This window comes from Rhopilema esculentum, chromosome 21, assembly GCF_057945365.1.
Source record: "Rhopilema esculentum isolate cy_ngs chromosome 21, ASM5794536v1, whole genome shotgun sequence".
NCBI lineage: Eukaryota > Metazoa > Cnidaria > Scyphozoa > Rhizostomeae > Rhizostomatidae > Rhopilema > Rhopilema esculentum.
In genome coordinates, this window is record NC_142835.1 from 957,937 (window position 1) to 972,927 (window position 14,991).

At 38.4% G+C, this 14,991-nt stretch overlaps 1 protein-coding gene across 1 annotated transcript; it reads right to left on the bottom strand.

Annotated features, from left to right (window-relative positions):
• Window positions 1-8,155: 8,155 nt before the first annotated feature.
• On the bottom strand, window positions 8,156-14,616 carry LOC135684869 (thiamine transporter 1). The gene is made up of 3 exons (XM_065200559.2): window positions 13,255-14,616; window positions 11,698-11,839; window positions 8,156-11,400 (listed from the first exon to the last, which is right to left on the bottom strand). The coding sequence occupies exons 1-3, from the start codon at window positions 14,289-14,291 to the stop codon at window positions 11,218-11,220; spliced, it is 1,362 nt and encodes a 453-aa protein (XP_065056631.2). The 5' UTR covers window positions 14,292-14,616; the 3' UTR covers window positions 8,156-11,217.
• Between the last annotated feature and the right edge of the window lie 375 nt (window positions 14,617-14,991).

The window sequence follows — 14,991 nt, forward strand, 5'->3', positions numbered from 1 at the left end:
GCCTGGGCACCAAAGCCATAAAATTTTAAAACGCGGAGATAAAAGTGAGGAGCGGAGAAGCGGAGGGTCGTCTGAGACACACGAAATACAGGGCAATCAAATCATTATCCATTCCCCTACCCTGTGTACCAGAGCCACAAAATTTCTATCGAGTAAAAAGAAAACCAAGCGGTAATATTTTTGTATTGCTAGCATTATCGAACAAATACTTTCAGAGACACAAATACACTGAAAGATTTTAATAGCACTGAACGTTGCAACGCCAGTGCATGTTTGTGCGAGGACTTGGCACCAGATCAATTTTAGGCCTGTTACCAGTCGATTAAATTTAAGTTTCCTACTACAGAAGAAATGACAAAAATAGATTGGAATCCTTAGAGGACTTTGTTATAGCGTAGAAACTGAGCTGTAATTTTGCGAAATGCGAGTAGCGGTAAGTTTGCCGAGTAACGGACGTAGCGTGTGGGCGTGGCAAGGGTGTCTTTCTTAAGAGCATCAGACAAATAGGGGTTTTTGAAGGACTCTTTTCTAGGCACGTGTAGAGTTTCTAATAACATATACAGTACGTTGTAATCTATGCAAGCAAGGGGATATCAGGATAAAAAGGGTGAGTTTGTTACACTATGCCGATCGCTAAATTTAAGCTTTGGTTGTGCTGGAGTTATATATTGCATTTAAAGCATCGTTAAGAATCTAGTCTTTTGTTTTTGTATGGCATGTGACATGTCTTTATATGCTACCACTAGTCCTAAAAAGCTGAGCCTGATAATATGAAAAAAGACAAGAACCTAGTAGGGGATAGATACCTGAATTTAAGGAGGATGAAAATTAAGGGCCAAAAGGACTCGAGCCGCTTCAAATTTGCGAGGGAAGTTTTTCATCTATAGAAGCGTTTTTATATACTGCTGCTTTATTGCTGTTCCCAAAAGATCTTCGTTAAAAGCCGCCAGAGGAAGCTGAGTCCCCTCTAAAATAACCAAGGTGGGCTCGTGCCCTAACATAGTACAAGCATACGCTTTTTAACGAATTTGTCACAAAAAGTTCAAGTATTGTATTGTCCTACTTAATGGTGGGATTGCAAGTAAATATTTTCGTAGATCGTTCAATCCGACTTTAGTCGTTTTAATCTGGTGTAAATGCAATTAAAATGCTAAATGTGACCCTGGTATTCACTCGTGGAAAGTTGACAGCCAATCAGCTCAAATTTGGATCTGCATGTTTGGATACTGATTATAACAGACGTTCTGCATGCAGGAGAACATAGCTTATAGCTTATAACTTTGGAGAAAGAGTTTATCAAGAGTCCTTTATTAAATAACTACATTTAGAAGTTGAAAACAGAACTTCAAAAAACGCCTTCTCAAGTTCGCTTGCACGCATGGAACCTAGCAATCGGCTTCTTTTACCCTTTGGCAGATGAGATCAAAGGTTTATAACAGTCACTTATAAGTTTTTGTAATAGCATTTTGATCGGTACTTTCTTGATCTGGCATCAAACTTTTGGCGTTTTAGTACCAAGGGTTTGAACAATTTTTTTGCGACACAGAACTTGAAAATGGCTTTGAAAAACACAAACATTTCACAACATACTACTTAAGCTTTCTCGACTGGCACTACTCAGAGTATAAAACATCAGAATAAGGTTCCGAAGGACCAAGATGGAAAATACTATATACCCAGTTGTGGATCGAAATAGGCCAATCAGTAAAACGCGAGCACATGACCGGTATAGTTATCCAATCAGTACCGCTACCGCCTGCCTATAGGAAAATTACCGCTGGAGTCCACGAGAAAGAGCGAACTCCTTCTGTCTACCGCTACTGAATCGGTCCTTTTAAGTTAGATCATCTGATGCAGAATTCTTAAATCTTTTTGTCCATTATCTGTATTAAGACACAAAATAGAAAAGCAAACTGGTTTTGCAAGTGCTTGGCCCAAGTGCGCAATTTACAAGCCATTTCACGAAACAAAAAAATTGGCTACAATGTTCTATGGGACTGCGAGACAACAGAAAACTAATCTGTTTACTAGGCATGGGAAGGTTTGCTAAAGTGACCTGTGCGAAAATTCTAGGTCGTAACTTTGATTAAATTAAACATTGTTATTATCAGTTAAATTACATTTTGGGTCCTTGCAATAATCTTAGCAGAATCCAAAGTAAAATTGGTTAGGTTCTCAATCAAATTTAAAATAGAATCAACAACGATTCTCTAAACGGTCGCTTCTCAAAACCAGTCGACTGCTTGCAACACGAGTCAGTTATTGATTGATGTGTTTGTTGAATTTCATTGCCTTGCGGTTGAGGCAAGAGAGGTCATATTCTGCAATGTTGTCCAGCAGTCAGGACCTGTGACAGTATCACAAATATTATTTATAAAATTCCCCTAACAACCACCCCTCCCCTACCAACCAACCACCCCTCCCCTACCAACCAACCACCCCTCCCCTACTAACCAACCACCCCTCCCCTACCAACCAACCACCCCTCCCCTACCAACCAACCACCCCTCCCCTACCAACCAACCAGCATTACAGAAAGAATGGTTCTAAATGAAACTGAACAGTTCTAAGAAAAGAGAAAACGCGAATCAAACCTGTCTATCGACCGAATAAAGGCAATATCTTTCTTCTAATTTCGATTTTCCGGTACTTGGCATTTCTTTGCTTTGATTGTAAAGTTTTTTTGGTCTGATGTTCGTTGTTGTGATATGCAGTTGACGCCCCAGCTCTACTTTCATCAAAATCCAGCGAATACTGACAGGGAGCAGAGAATTGTGCTGTTAAAGGATTCCTTGTGATTGTTTACAGTACAGGTATATTCACAACTTTTGGTGGCAACGAAATCGTGTTTTGGAATTTGTATCAACATGGAATGGTCATTTAAAACATTCGCTTATTAACTGCAACTATTTCTGTAATTGAATGACAAATAACTGCGTAAAGTTTAGCACTTTAGCTGTTTAAGGCGAATCCCAACACGTTAAACGACAGATAACGATCCACTTGAAGCATGCATTTCACAACCGAAGATACAATTGGGAGGAGCAAAGCCAGAGAATTTTTGTTCACAGGGTAAAATGGCTAGCTCCACACCATTTACGGTACAAAAAGTCAAGATACACACTCTTTTTTATAAAGACAATTTTTTAAGTGCCTCAAAATCGGTTAAAAGTTAAGAACAAATTAAGAACAAGCTGAGACTGAGGTACTGCAAAATGTAATCTTAAACAAAGCTGTGAAATTCCCTTAAAATTTTTTTCTCAAAAACGAGGAGTTTTCTGCCATCTAGGGGGTGCTTTGTCGGTGACTTTTCAAACTTTTCGGCGAATAAAGGATGGCTCACTTTGTTGGCAAATGGGGCCTGAACACCTTTGAGCACAATAGCTAGCGAATCCACTGCTTACAGGTTTATAATTTAAAAACAAGTTAAGAACAATCATCCATCAAAGCTTTGGAAAAATTAAGAACAACCAGCTAGAATGTCAGTTTATTGGTTCTTATAAAAAGGGTGTAGAGCATTGTTAGGTCGAGTGCTAAAAATTTTTTTAATGCAAAGAGCTACTTTTTGGAAACACAAGAACATAACACGAATATGACATGAAAGAGAACACCCAGTAAGTCACAATTAGCATGACACGTGTGCGTGAGCCAAGTGTACGTGACATGCGGATTGCAAGAGAAGAAATCAGGTAGTTCTACTCCATAAAAAGGGAAAGAATCAAATATTATGAAGGCAACCAAGGACTTGGGAGAATTCTTTTGGGAACTGTATATATAAACACAGACGTACAGTTAGGTTTTGGTGCATAAAACCTCTCAAATGCATCTATTTGGTGCACAAAATTTCCAGTTTTTAAAGGTGTGCAAAAGTTGTTGGAGAAGTCATGCCAGATTAAAGCCCCTGGCCGTTGATTTTCGCTGCGACCATGTTGATCTTCCCCAGTCAAGGGATTCGAAATATTCTCAGAAAAAAAAGTAAAATTGTAAGCCTTGTGATATGGACACAAAAGGAAAAGTTTGCTTTAGTCTGTAAAATTTCACTTCGAACAATTTAACAATTTGTAACTTTGAAACTGAGCTGTCTGAATTTTATTGCAAATTCAGCACAGAAATTGGTAATTCTGGCACTAAACTCTTGCTGGGAGCAACCTAAGGAACGTCATTTGTGTCTATATTACAATGCATTGCACGTTGGCGGGAAAATCAAGGAAGATGAGTCACGTTTTGGCCTAGGTTCTGACTTCGCGTACATAATAAATCTTTAAGGGAATCATGCCAAACAGTCGACAATTCAGTTGTCGGAGAATTGTAGTCGCAGGTTCTTAAGAACACCGCGGCGTTTATTACAAAATCCAACTTTTGGATGCAGTGTTTATCTAAGGGCGGGATTTCGTACATAATGAAAAATTTGCCAAATGAAGAAAGATGAAAACAGACTTTAAACAATGTTTTCTTTTTCCCAAAAACAGGTAACAAAGATCGTGTGAAAAATTTTCCAAAGTTCATGAAAGATGTGTACACGTTATCGAAATTTCAAGAAATGTCAATGTCCCTGTCTCTGTCAAAGTCTTTCATGGCTTTCGAATAGCAAGCGTATAAACTATTCGTTACATCTTGTTGAAAAACCTTTGGGGGAGGGGGGGGGGAGGTGGTCTGATCAGATCGATTTCGATTTTTGCACTTGCAAAATAGCCACCGTTACGAAAAATGTTGCTTGAGAAAGTTGCTTGCCAAAATATTTCGAAATAGATAAAAAAATACTAAAAAGGCTTTTCCAAGAGTCTGAAGGGCGTGGCCAAGAAAATTTATTCTCGTCCACCCCAGTTTTTTCGAGCTGGCGACGCCACTGTTGTTGGTGACTTGTATTTGCTATTACCTAGCATCCGAAGATATGAGAAGCTTATGCTCATTGAGCAGTGTCCTTCCTCTCGATGTGATCACACCTTGTGATTTCTCTCCCCACTCTGGGGGAAAGCTTGGTCACACCAGTGACTCGAACCACGGACCCTTCTGGTTTATAGTCAGCGCCTCTAACAACTGAGTCATCTTCACAATCTACACTTTCTCCACGATGCTGCTCGCCACCTAGAAGTTCAGTTCAGTTCAGCCATCCTCGGATCAACGTGACTCATGTTCTTTGATTTTCCCACCAACGCGCAATGCATGACATCATGCCGCAATGAATCATGTCATATGAAATTTGAAACGCCATATGAAATTTGAAACGCCATATGAAATTTGAAACGCCAATCGGAGTAAAATAAAGTCATATGATAAGTTATGCCACGCAGAATGAACAAGTGGGAACATGATATTGAAATGCTAGCTAAAATTTGAAAAGCCACACAAAATGTTAGACTGAGGATTTAAATGCCGTAGGATAACATAATGTCATTAGTATTTAGTTTAAGACCATGTAAGATGGGGGTGAAAGGCATGTGAAATCATTGAACACTCTACAAAAAGTAGAATTGTAATATAGGCACAAACGACGCTCCATAGCAACCACCAAATATAAATTTTGGATTATTTTGAATGGGTGAACAGAATTATATTTGCCCAGTGACATTACAATCAGAACAGTATTTTGGAAAGAAAAATGCCTTGTTGTTCGAAAAAGTGTTTGCCTGCTGTTGTTTTGGTAAGCCTAAATTTCATCATTAATGAAAAACTTTAAGAAAGGTAGAAGAAAGAGAGGATTTTCTGTTTTAAGATCAACTGTGAATTAGTAAAGATGAATTTTATTAAACATTACCAATTTTACTTATGCATAGGCTGGTTTAACTTAAGGATAATCTTGCAAGAGAAGGTCTGAAACAAAAATTTTGGCACCAGAAGGCACTAGAACAAATAGGCTTCCAGGGCCAACTTCATGTCCTTGATGTTTCTGTGATACACTTTCAAATTTGGATTGATATCTCCACCATGTGTTACCCCTGGGGCAACATAAAATTCTAGGAGGCGCCCTGCAGCCCGCAATCTATTGGCCATTCTTGTAGCTGCTGTGATGAAAAAATCAAATTCAACTTCCCATATGATGGTTGGTGGCATCTTTGCAAGCAGCTCATCCGGCGCCTTAGCTGGAAACAGCAATGGATCAGAATTCTTTCTCTGCTCTTCAAGGTCAGTGGCTAAGCATTCCCAAACCTTTCGCATCCCTGCAAAATTTTCCCTCTCTTCTATGGTCATGCTGTTGGTGTCTCCAAATTCATAGTCATCTATCATGGGTATGCATGGTAAAGCCAGTTTAATTAAGTGTCCTTCGTCCTTTTGTGCAAGCATGATCATAGCAGCCATGACAATGTACCCACCACCACTGGCTCCACAAATGCTAATTCTGTCTGGATCAATACCTAAATCTGAGGCATTCTCGATTACATGTTTCACTGCACAGTAAAAATCAAGGGCATTTTTCGGGCATTTCGTCTCTGGTGCCAGTCGATAGTCCACATTGAAGACTACGATTCTGGTCTTGACTGCAATATCAGATAACCAGGGTTTGAACTCTTCCGCAGTTCCGCTTACGACCCCACCTCCATGGGCGTAAATCATCGCAGCATTCCCTTTTTTGCTGTCGTTCTGCCCTGCTAAATATATCGGAGTATGTACCAGAACAGGCACTGAATAATCGTTTCCATCTCTAGGTGGCACTTCGAAATTCGTGTGTGTACACCCTTCAACAGCTTCAACAAGACTAGGATGCTCTCCAAGCTCCTTGAACAGTTTGGTTACATAACGTCTCATGACAGAGGACATTTCTTGACAATCCAACTTCGCTGGGTTTAACAATGCTTTGTTTGACTCATCACTCGTAAATATCTGCATTGCTTTCGCATGTTCAGCCGCGACTTCTTCATCGTATATCCCAGTCAAGCAATAGTTGAAGAGATGTTTTGATACTACTCTTGGTAGGGCAGCCATGGTGTCAGAAGAAATTGGATCTAGTTGCGTCAGCAGCGGATTTAGGGACTGCGGGCCCTGGGGCCAGAAACGTCTGTGGGGCCCTTATTCTTTCAATTTCTATCTTTTTTCTTAGGTGTAGGACCCCTTTTGGCTACCATAAGCGCGGAGCCTGGGGCCATGGCCCTCCTGAACCCCCCTTAAAACCATCATTGAGTTGCGTACGCGATCGCAAGCACAGTCAAAACCTGGAAGTACATTAGTACCTTTCCAGTGATCTTCAACCACTTTTGGCTTTGGATCGATTGACTAGTCGATTGATTGATCGAGTGTTGTGATCGATCGTAATAAATTCATCGTAACGATTGATTGGTTGATTGCTTGTTATTCATGTCCATTTTCATTATCTTTTTCTTTTTAAATGCCCAGTATTTACAAATATTTCTAAGGGATTACATATCGAACTGTTTCTCGAAATATCCCTAATTGTACAAATTTGATACTCTATTAGCGAACAGGACCTTGACTGGTAGCAGCTTCTGTGCCAGCTAAGCAAGAATTCCTGTAAAAATATAAATTATCATGTTTATTTATTATCATTGTTTAGTTAAAAAGATTCGGGGTAGTAATTATTTATTTATTGTTAATATAAAGTTATAACGTTTTTCTTGTACTCATTGTTGCTTCAAAATTATTTATGTATTTTTATTGCTGCTGTTGCTTGCAAGCCATTGTGTATCTTTTCATAACTTTAAAACTTTTCATAACATAAAAGCTCTAGTTTTTCTGGGATAGCCTGGCGAAACGACCTTTATTTAGCTTAATTCTTGTATATATGTACCAATAATAATGCATGATGATGATGATGATGATGATGATGACGATGATGATGGTGATGATGATGATGGTGATGATGATGATGATGATGATGACAATGATGATGATGATGATGATGATGATGACAATGATGATGATGATGATGATGATGATGACGATGATGATGATGATGACGATGATGATGGTGATGATGATGATGGTGATGATGATGATGATGATGATGATGATGATGATGATGATGATGATGAAAATGATGATGATGATGATGATGATGATGATGAAAATGATGATGATGATGATGATGATGAAAATGATGATGATGATGATGATGACAATGATGATGATGATGATGATGATGATGATGATGATGATGATGACAATGATGATGATGATGATGATGACAATGATGATGATGATGATGATGATGATGACAATGATGATGATGATGATGATGATGATGATGATGATGATGATGACAATGATGATGATGATGATGACAATGATGATGATGATGATGATGACGAATTATGAATCTGATATGCATGCAAAAGACCAAGATGATTATTATCATGTTTGCTTTTTGTTCGATAGGAATCTATTTATAAGAAACTCATGAGTGGTGCTGCTGAGTAGCTTAGAAATTTCTAGTATTGGCTGATAAATCAGGAGTGAACGTGAACCCACTTTCTCGAAGAATGCATGCCCTCTACCACAAAGCCTTTCGAATGGAAATGGCTTAATTGCTGTAATTTTAAGAGGAGTAGGGTCTTATCTCTGCTCCTTAGAAGGTAAAAGGTAGAGTATTGCGAATAATCGGTAGTAACCAATCAGTATTTCTAATTCGAACTCTTTAATTTGAAGCTTTTATAATTCGAACAGAATTTTCAGCTCCATTGAAAATAAGCCTCTTTAATTCTTATGTTTGAAAAATCAAATATTTCGTAATTCGAAAATTGTATAACCCCTAGAAATATCGAATTACACAGATTTGATTGTATAAATATGCGACTAATCCATAGATTCAGCTCGCATTTAACCACATATTGATCACGTGTACAGGCTCTAATGGCTGCGTTTCTTCACGTTAGCCAATTGTTACGTTGTTTATATTGCCTTTTCATTCTAAGGCGTTGCATTTCTGCTTTTGACAAATATTTGATAATTTGCTTCGCACTAATTATCACAGGTTATGATTCTCCTAGGTAAAATAGATTCTCTCACACCTTGATCACTATTTCAGGCTTATAGTAGAGAAACGCGTTTCGCATATAAAAAACACAACTCATTTTTTGCAACAAAATTTCGATATGCACGCTATCATCCCACTGAACTCGTTGTTGGTTACTCTAGATGTGAAATCACTACACAGAAACATTCCAAAGCTTAGCCTCGATGCCATGAAGATTGTTATGGGGAAACCACCACACAGCATATCAAGTACACCAAACAAACAAATTCAGATATCTATTCACAAACATAATGAGCACCATCCTTGTCTGGCAAATTCTTAAAACACACTGGGAGATTATTGCAAGGGACAAAAAATTCCTAGCCCTTCAAAGGCAAAATGATCTTGGAGATTGGTTAATCCACACTAAATTTGTGTCATACATTTCATTGCAACCCAACTCAATGTTGTCTGTTGAGGTGGAAAAAATACGAACACGCTGCACCTCTATACTGCCCCGTTATATGACAATAATGACGAACTTTCCACTTCAAGTTCTTTTTATCGCTAGAGTCAAACATATCGTCAAATATATAACATGTTGTCGCTCTATTGTATTGTGTCCATTCGTAACGAGTTAATTTCCTCATTGGCATCGTCTTCCTCAACACTGAACGTAAGTCAGAGTTCAGTTCATCCATTCTGCTCATGAACTTTTCAATACAATCCTCTCCTATGTAACATTCTGGTTTGTGTTTCCATTTTGCATCGAGTGACTTTACGTAAATGCAGTAATCTATTGGAACATATCGTTGTTTGCCGATCACTGCGCTCTAGTAGCGGATCGTTTTGAAATGCACAAATGCTAATGGACCACTTCAGCAAAGATGCTTCTGCCTACGGAGTGACCATCAACAAATCGAAAACAGAAGTCGTCTACCAATCAAAACCAGGCGACTTCTACCACCCACCAATAATTAAAGTTGATGACGAAGCAATAAAACCTTGGAGAAAATTTGTCTGCTTAGGCGGAATGATCTCTCACGACTGTCAAATAGAGTCTGACATCAGCTAAAGAATCAGCCAGGCTGCCACGGCTTTTGGCAAGCTACATGTTAGACTATGGTCCTCAAAATAAATAACCCTAGCCACGAAAGTCGCTGTCTACAAGCCCGCAATATTGCCAATGCCGAAACCTGGACACTCTATGCTAAGCAAGTTTGAAGACTAGACGCATTCCATTTTCACCCCCTGCTTAGAATCAGATGGTTCGATTTCTTCCCAGACACCGAGATACACCAGCACTGCAAAATAGACGGCCTTGAATGTTACCTCCTAAAAGAAAAACTACGCTGGGCTGGCTACATTCCTCGTATGGATATCTTGAGGAGGCCTTGTTCTTTGGGGAACTTTCCAGCGGTCGCCGCAGAACTGGCAGACCTTTAAAACGCTACACTGATGATCTTAGCGCAGCAATGACTAAATTAGGCATACGTCCCTCGGAATTTGAGTCGGAGACCAACGACAGGCCAAAGTGGCGCAAACGCATCTTTCAAGCATCTCGGGGTTTCGAGGCTGCGCGAGTTGCAAAGGCGAAATTAAATGAATAGAAAAACTGAATAGAAAAAAGAAGTGACTGTTGCAGAGAAAAATCGAATTCGTCGGCCACGACGGTCGAACCAATGACACTAATCCCTATGGTCTTCTTAGTAGCTCTGAACATTGCTGGCAGCAGCTAACATAGTTCGGTTAGCCCATAAGCACTTAATGGACTTCCAATTATTTATCTATACGCATTATTCCATTATTTTAAAACCAAAAGCTTTGCTAGTTTTTCAGCAGCTAAAAAAACAATAAAGAACACGATTTTTGCTAAAATTATTTGTGCAGACAGCTAAAGCAAAGAAAGATGTGTAATTGGACTGTCCCTTACCATCTTGTGTAAACAATTTGAGTTTCTTACAAAAAGTTTGTAACAAAGAGTCATCGTGTATACATCCAAGAGTTTAATGAAAAGAAAACCTCACTATATCTAACAGAAAAATAAGCTCTAATTGTAAGAAAACCCAGTTAAACTGCGAAAACAATTTATACAGATAAAACTATCAAATCAAATTTTCATAAAGTTCACATTCATAATTATTGATAGAGAAATTTGCTGAAATTCTAAACCACATAATTTATTTAGAAATATTATCTTATTATACACAAACTCGTCATTTGAACAATATTAAAATGAAAAATTAATAGATCACATAATTAATTCATAGCTTTGTTATAGAAACAGTGTAAAAAACATGTTAATAAACAAACTATACAGCATATGGTATCCTATCATTCTCTGCTGAAAGTGAATCTGATAGCACATCCATTTCTTCATCTTTGTGAAGGCACAGGCTCTTCAGTAGGTTATGCAGTTTCCTTATCAAACGTGCCATTGGCAATATAAGATACACAGCAGCAATTGCCAGAAAATATCCACCATACACTATAAACTGAGCAATAAGAAACAATTTTTAGACATATTTCTTCAAAAAACAATACAACTTGGTGTCATTCATTGATCCTCAAAACCTTGCAGGAAGAGGGCAAACACTCCCATATGCCCTACAGTATATGCACCAAAACACCATTCAAACAAATCATTGTCTTTGCACATGCCAAAAGACCAGCAACAATAGTTTCTTCAAAAATCAGACAACTCAACAGCTTTTCAAGAGGTCAACCAAGCAAAATATTGAGAACACAAAAATACTCTTCTTTTCTAGAAATCTACAAATCTTTATATTTACCTGTTCTCTTATTTTCAAGTTGAGTCCTTTCTCATCTGCAACCACTATAGTCATGATTGACTGCAATGCCAAAGCAACAAAGGTGTTCCAGCCAAATATCAAAGCAAATGCATGCTCCCCAACATTCAATGCAACCTGAAAGCTGTCAAAAAGCAAAGATCTATCCTGCACTCTGTTGCATGATTGTATTTAATTATGAAGAAAAAAAGGAAAAATTGATTTCCCCTTTTGGTAAAATACAATAAAAAGGCAGGCAAAAAAGGTGATTTAGGTTGTGAAAATGCTTCATCACTCTTACAAGAAATGTTCTTTAGGGATTTATCATTGTTCTACCATAGCAGCTTATCTCCATGAATTTAAATTGTTGGTGAATAGAATCGAAATCCTGCTGTAGAAAAAACATGAGTCAAATAACTATCAAATTTACATCACATTTTGGCCTAACATTATCAGCAAAAGAGCATGGCACGTGGAGATTATAATAAAAAAAATTTTTGGCAATCTAAAGTTTCATAGGGTAAGGCATAGCTTTGATACAGTGTGTTTTATGCTGGCTTGGACCTCTTGAATGGGCAGCTGGAAATCTGTTTCAATGCTTTTGCCAATTATACCATCATTATCATCATATATTTTTCTTTATTTGTTAAAAGAGGCAATTTCATCCTTTCTTACTGCTGCAATATCTTTAAATATTTCCTTTCCCTTTGTAACATCACCTAAAAATTCTGGTTAAAATCTGATTTGATCAAAATATCTCTATCATTCCTACTTTTTGGATGTCTTCTCATTGCCACAATGCTATTGAAGAATTATTTTCAAGCTTATGTCAGTTTTTAAGATCCAAACATCCATTTAATGATTTGATTTGTTGCTAACAAGCTTATGAAAGGTTAGTTTTAGGACACTGAGTAGCTATGCTTATGAGGCAGCATCCTTGTCTTTTTCTTCACGAAACAACACCTTTGCAGTGATTCCTAGGCCTGGAATTGCAGAGAATTGATGATTTCATCTAAGTTCGAGTTTGGCAAGCAAGTGACTAAAAAAATAGACCCTTTGACCTATAGCCAGCAACCCCTGGTTAGAAAACATGTATAATTTTGCCAATGTGTCATTGTGACCAACGGCACATTATCAACTGCGAGCAATGATGCCCATTCTATATATAACTATGGTATAATATAATGACTTCCTTGACATTTTGGGTCACTAGAGGTCCGAGGTGCAAGCAAAAGAAGTCCAGTATTGCTGCAAGCATATGCAAACTCTCCAGCCTGGCCAACAGCTGAGCTTTAAATCTTAACTGTCTGTTCCCATTGAGTATGGCAAAACTTTTTCAGCACAAGTTGGTTGTAATTTTGCCCCTCTAAATCCGGTGTGCAATCCCCTACTACTTCTATGCAGTTTACAAAACAGTATAAAAAACAAAATTTTTGAGCAATGGGCAACTGCCCCTCTACCTCCTACTATGTCTGGTCATATTTGAATGTGTAAGGATGATAAAAAGGCTTGTTTTCATGTAGAAGTGCAAATGTTAAATTTTGATTATAAGACATTTACCTTGCAATTGTGATCAGAAATGTATAAGACATCCTGTAGGCAACATACGTAGCATAAGCAATCCAAATGTTCCCAGACTTGGCCATAATAAACAAAAGAATTGCATCTACCATTGACAGTCCACCAAGAAGAACCTCTCCAACAACACCCCATCTAATACCAACAAATGAAAGTGTAAGAGCTACAGCTGCCCCACCCAGTGTCCCTGCAGCTTCAACTCCACCATTTAGCGTATCACTGTTTTCAGCACCTTGGATCTCTTCCCATAGATTTTGAACATAATTACCAATTTGCAAGTATCCACACATAGCCAAAGCCCACCAAACAGACCACTGGAGAAGAGTGAGGTTTGAATATGACTTTTTGAACGCAGTAAACATGCTCAAAATATTTGTGCTCCATCTTGAAATGCAGGTTCGCTTTCCATTCTGACTTTCGTCTCTGTCACTATTAAGTAAGAACACATTGCCATCTGATTTTGGCATTGGCAACAGCAATGACAAAACAAAGGCAATTATAACTGATCCTAAGGATATATAGTTCAAGACAAGGTAATTAGTTAACTTTAGCGAGATCAACAGCTGTCCAAGAAACCCGGCCATAAATCTTCCCAGTAGAACTGCTCCTCTCAGGTAACTTGTCACTTTTTGGTAGTGTTCTGTTGGTACAAGTGCATAAATGTACGAGTAATAGGCAATCTCTGTACCACTTGCTATTCCATATGCCATTTGCATGAACTGCATAGCAAGCACGCCATTTCCCCATATTAACAGAATTCTAGTAGTTAAATATGCTAGGCCCTCCGTTATAATCAAAGGTTTGTATCTTAGAGCATCTGTGACAAGGAAAACGACGAACAACACAACAAGGTACGAATAAGTCCATATCGGATAGACTTCACTAGAGAGCTCTCCAAGTTTTAAATGTTTATAAGAGCTGTTAAGGTAAGGCGTTAAGAATGGCTCAGAAGGCTTCAATTCTTTGAAAAATCCGTACGAGCAAATAAGGCCGGTGGTGAGTCTCCAACTTCCATCCATTTTTACCCAAGACACTCAGGTCAATGATTGTTAGGATGCATCAAAACCACCGTACGAGAATTGCATCATTTGAGCACTGAGCCTCATTCTCGAAACATTTTCAGCAAAAGCTGCCTTCAGGGATGTCTTTAAGTCATTCGGGGCAGTCATAGTTCTTTTTTGGCAGGAAACCTTTTTTCGGTAGGATGGGACTGTAATAGGGTCAGCTTTCGCGTTATTATTATTAGAATATGATTTATGTTCATTTAGGCCCTTCACATATCGAACATCGCATAGGAGTACCGTAAATTATCTAATTAAGCCCCGTCTCTTATTAGCCCCCCTGTTCAGAAGGAAAAAATTATGTAGCCCCCCTCTCAATTTAGCCCCCCCAATTTTCACTTATGCTGAAATAAGTAAACTTGACAAAAGACAAAGATTTTCATTTTATTCATTGGTCGTTCAATACTTCGCATCAAATCAAAATTCACTATGTCTCTTCCAGTCTTGTTGGAACAGAGGACAAAGATTTAATGTGCATTAAGCACGGGCCATGTGAGTGCCTTTTACCAAAATTACAGACCGTTGGTACTCCGAGGGATGAAGTCGACCTTTTCGAATGCTCGATTTCAGAAGGCGACCTGGCCCAAGAAGATATTTCAGAATTAATACTTGATGACGATGACGATGACAATATTATTGATAAAGAAGGCTGATCTGA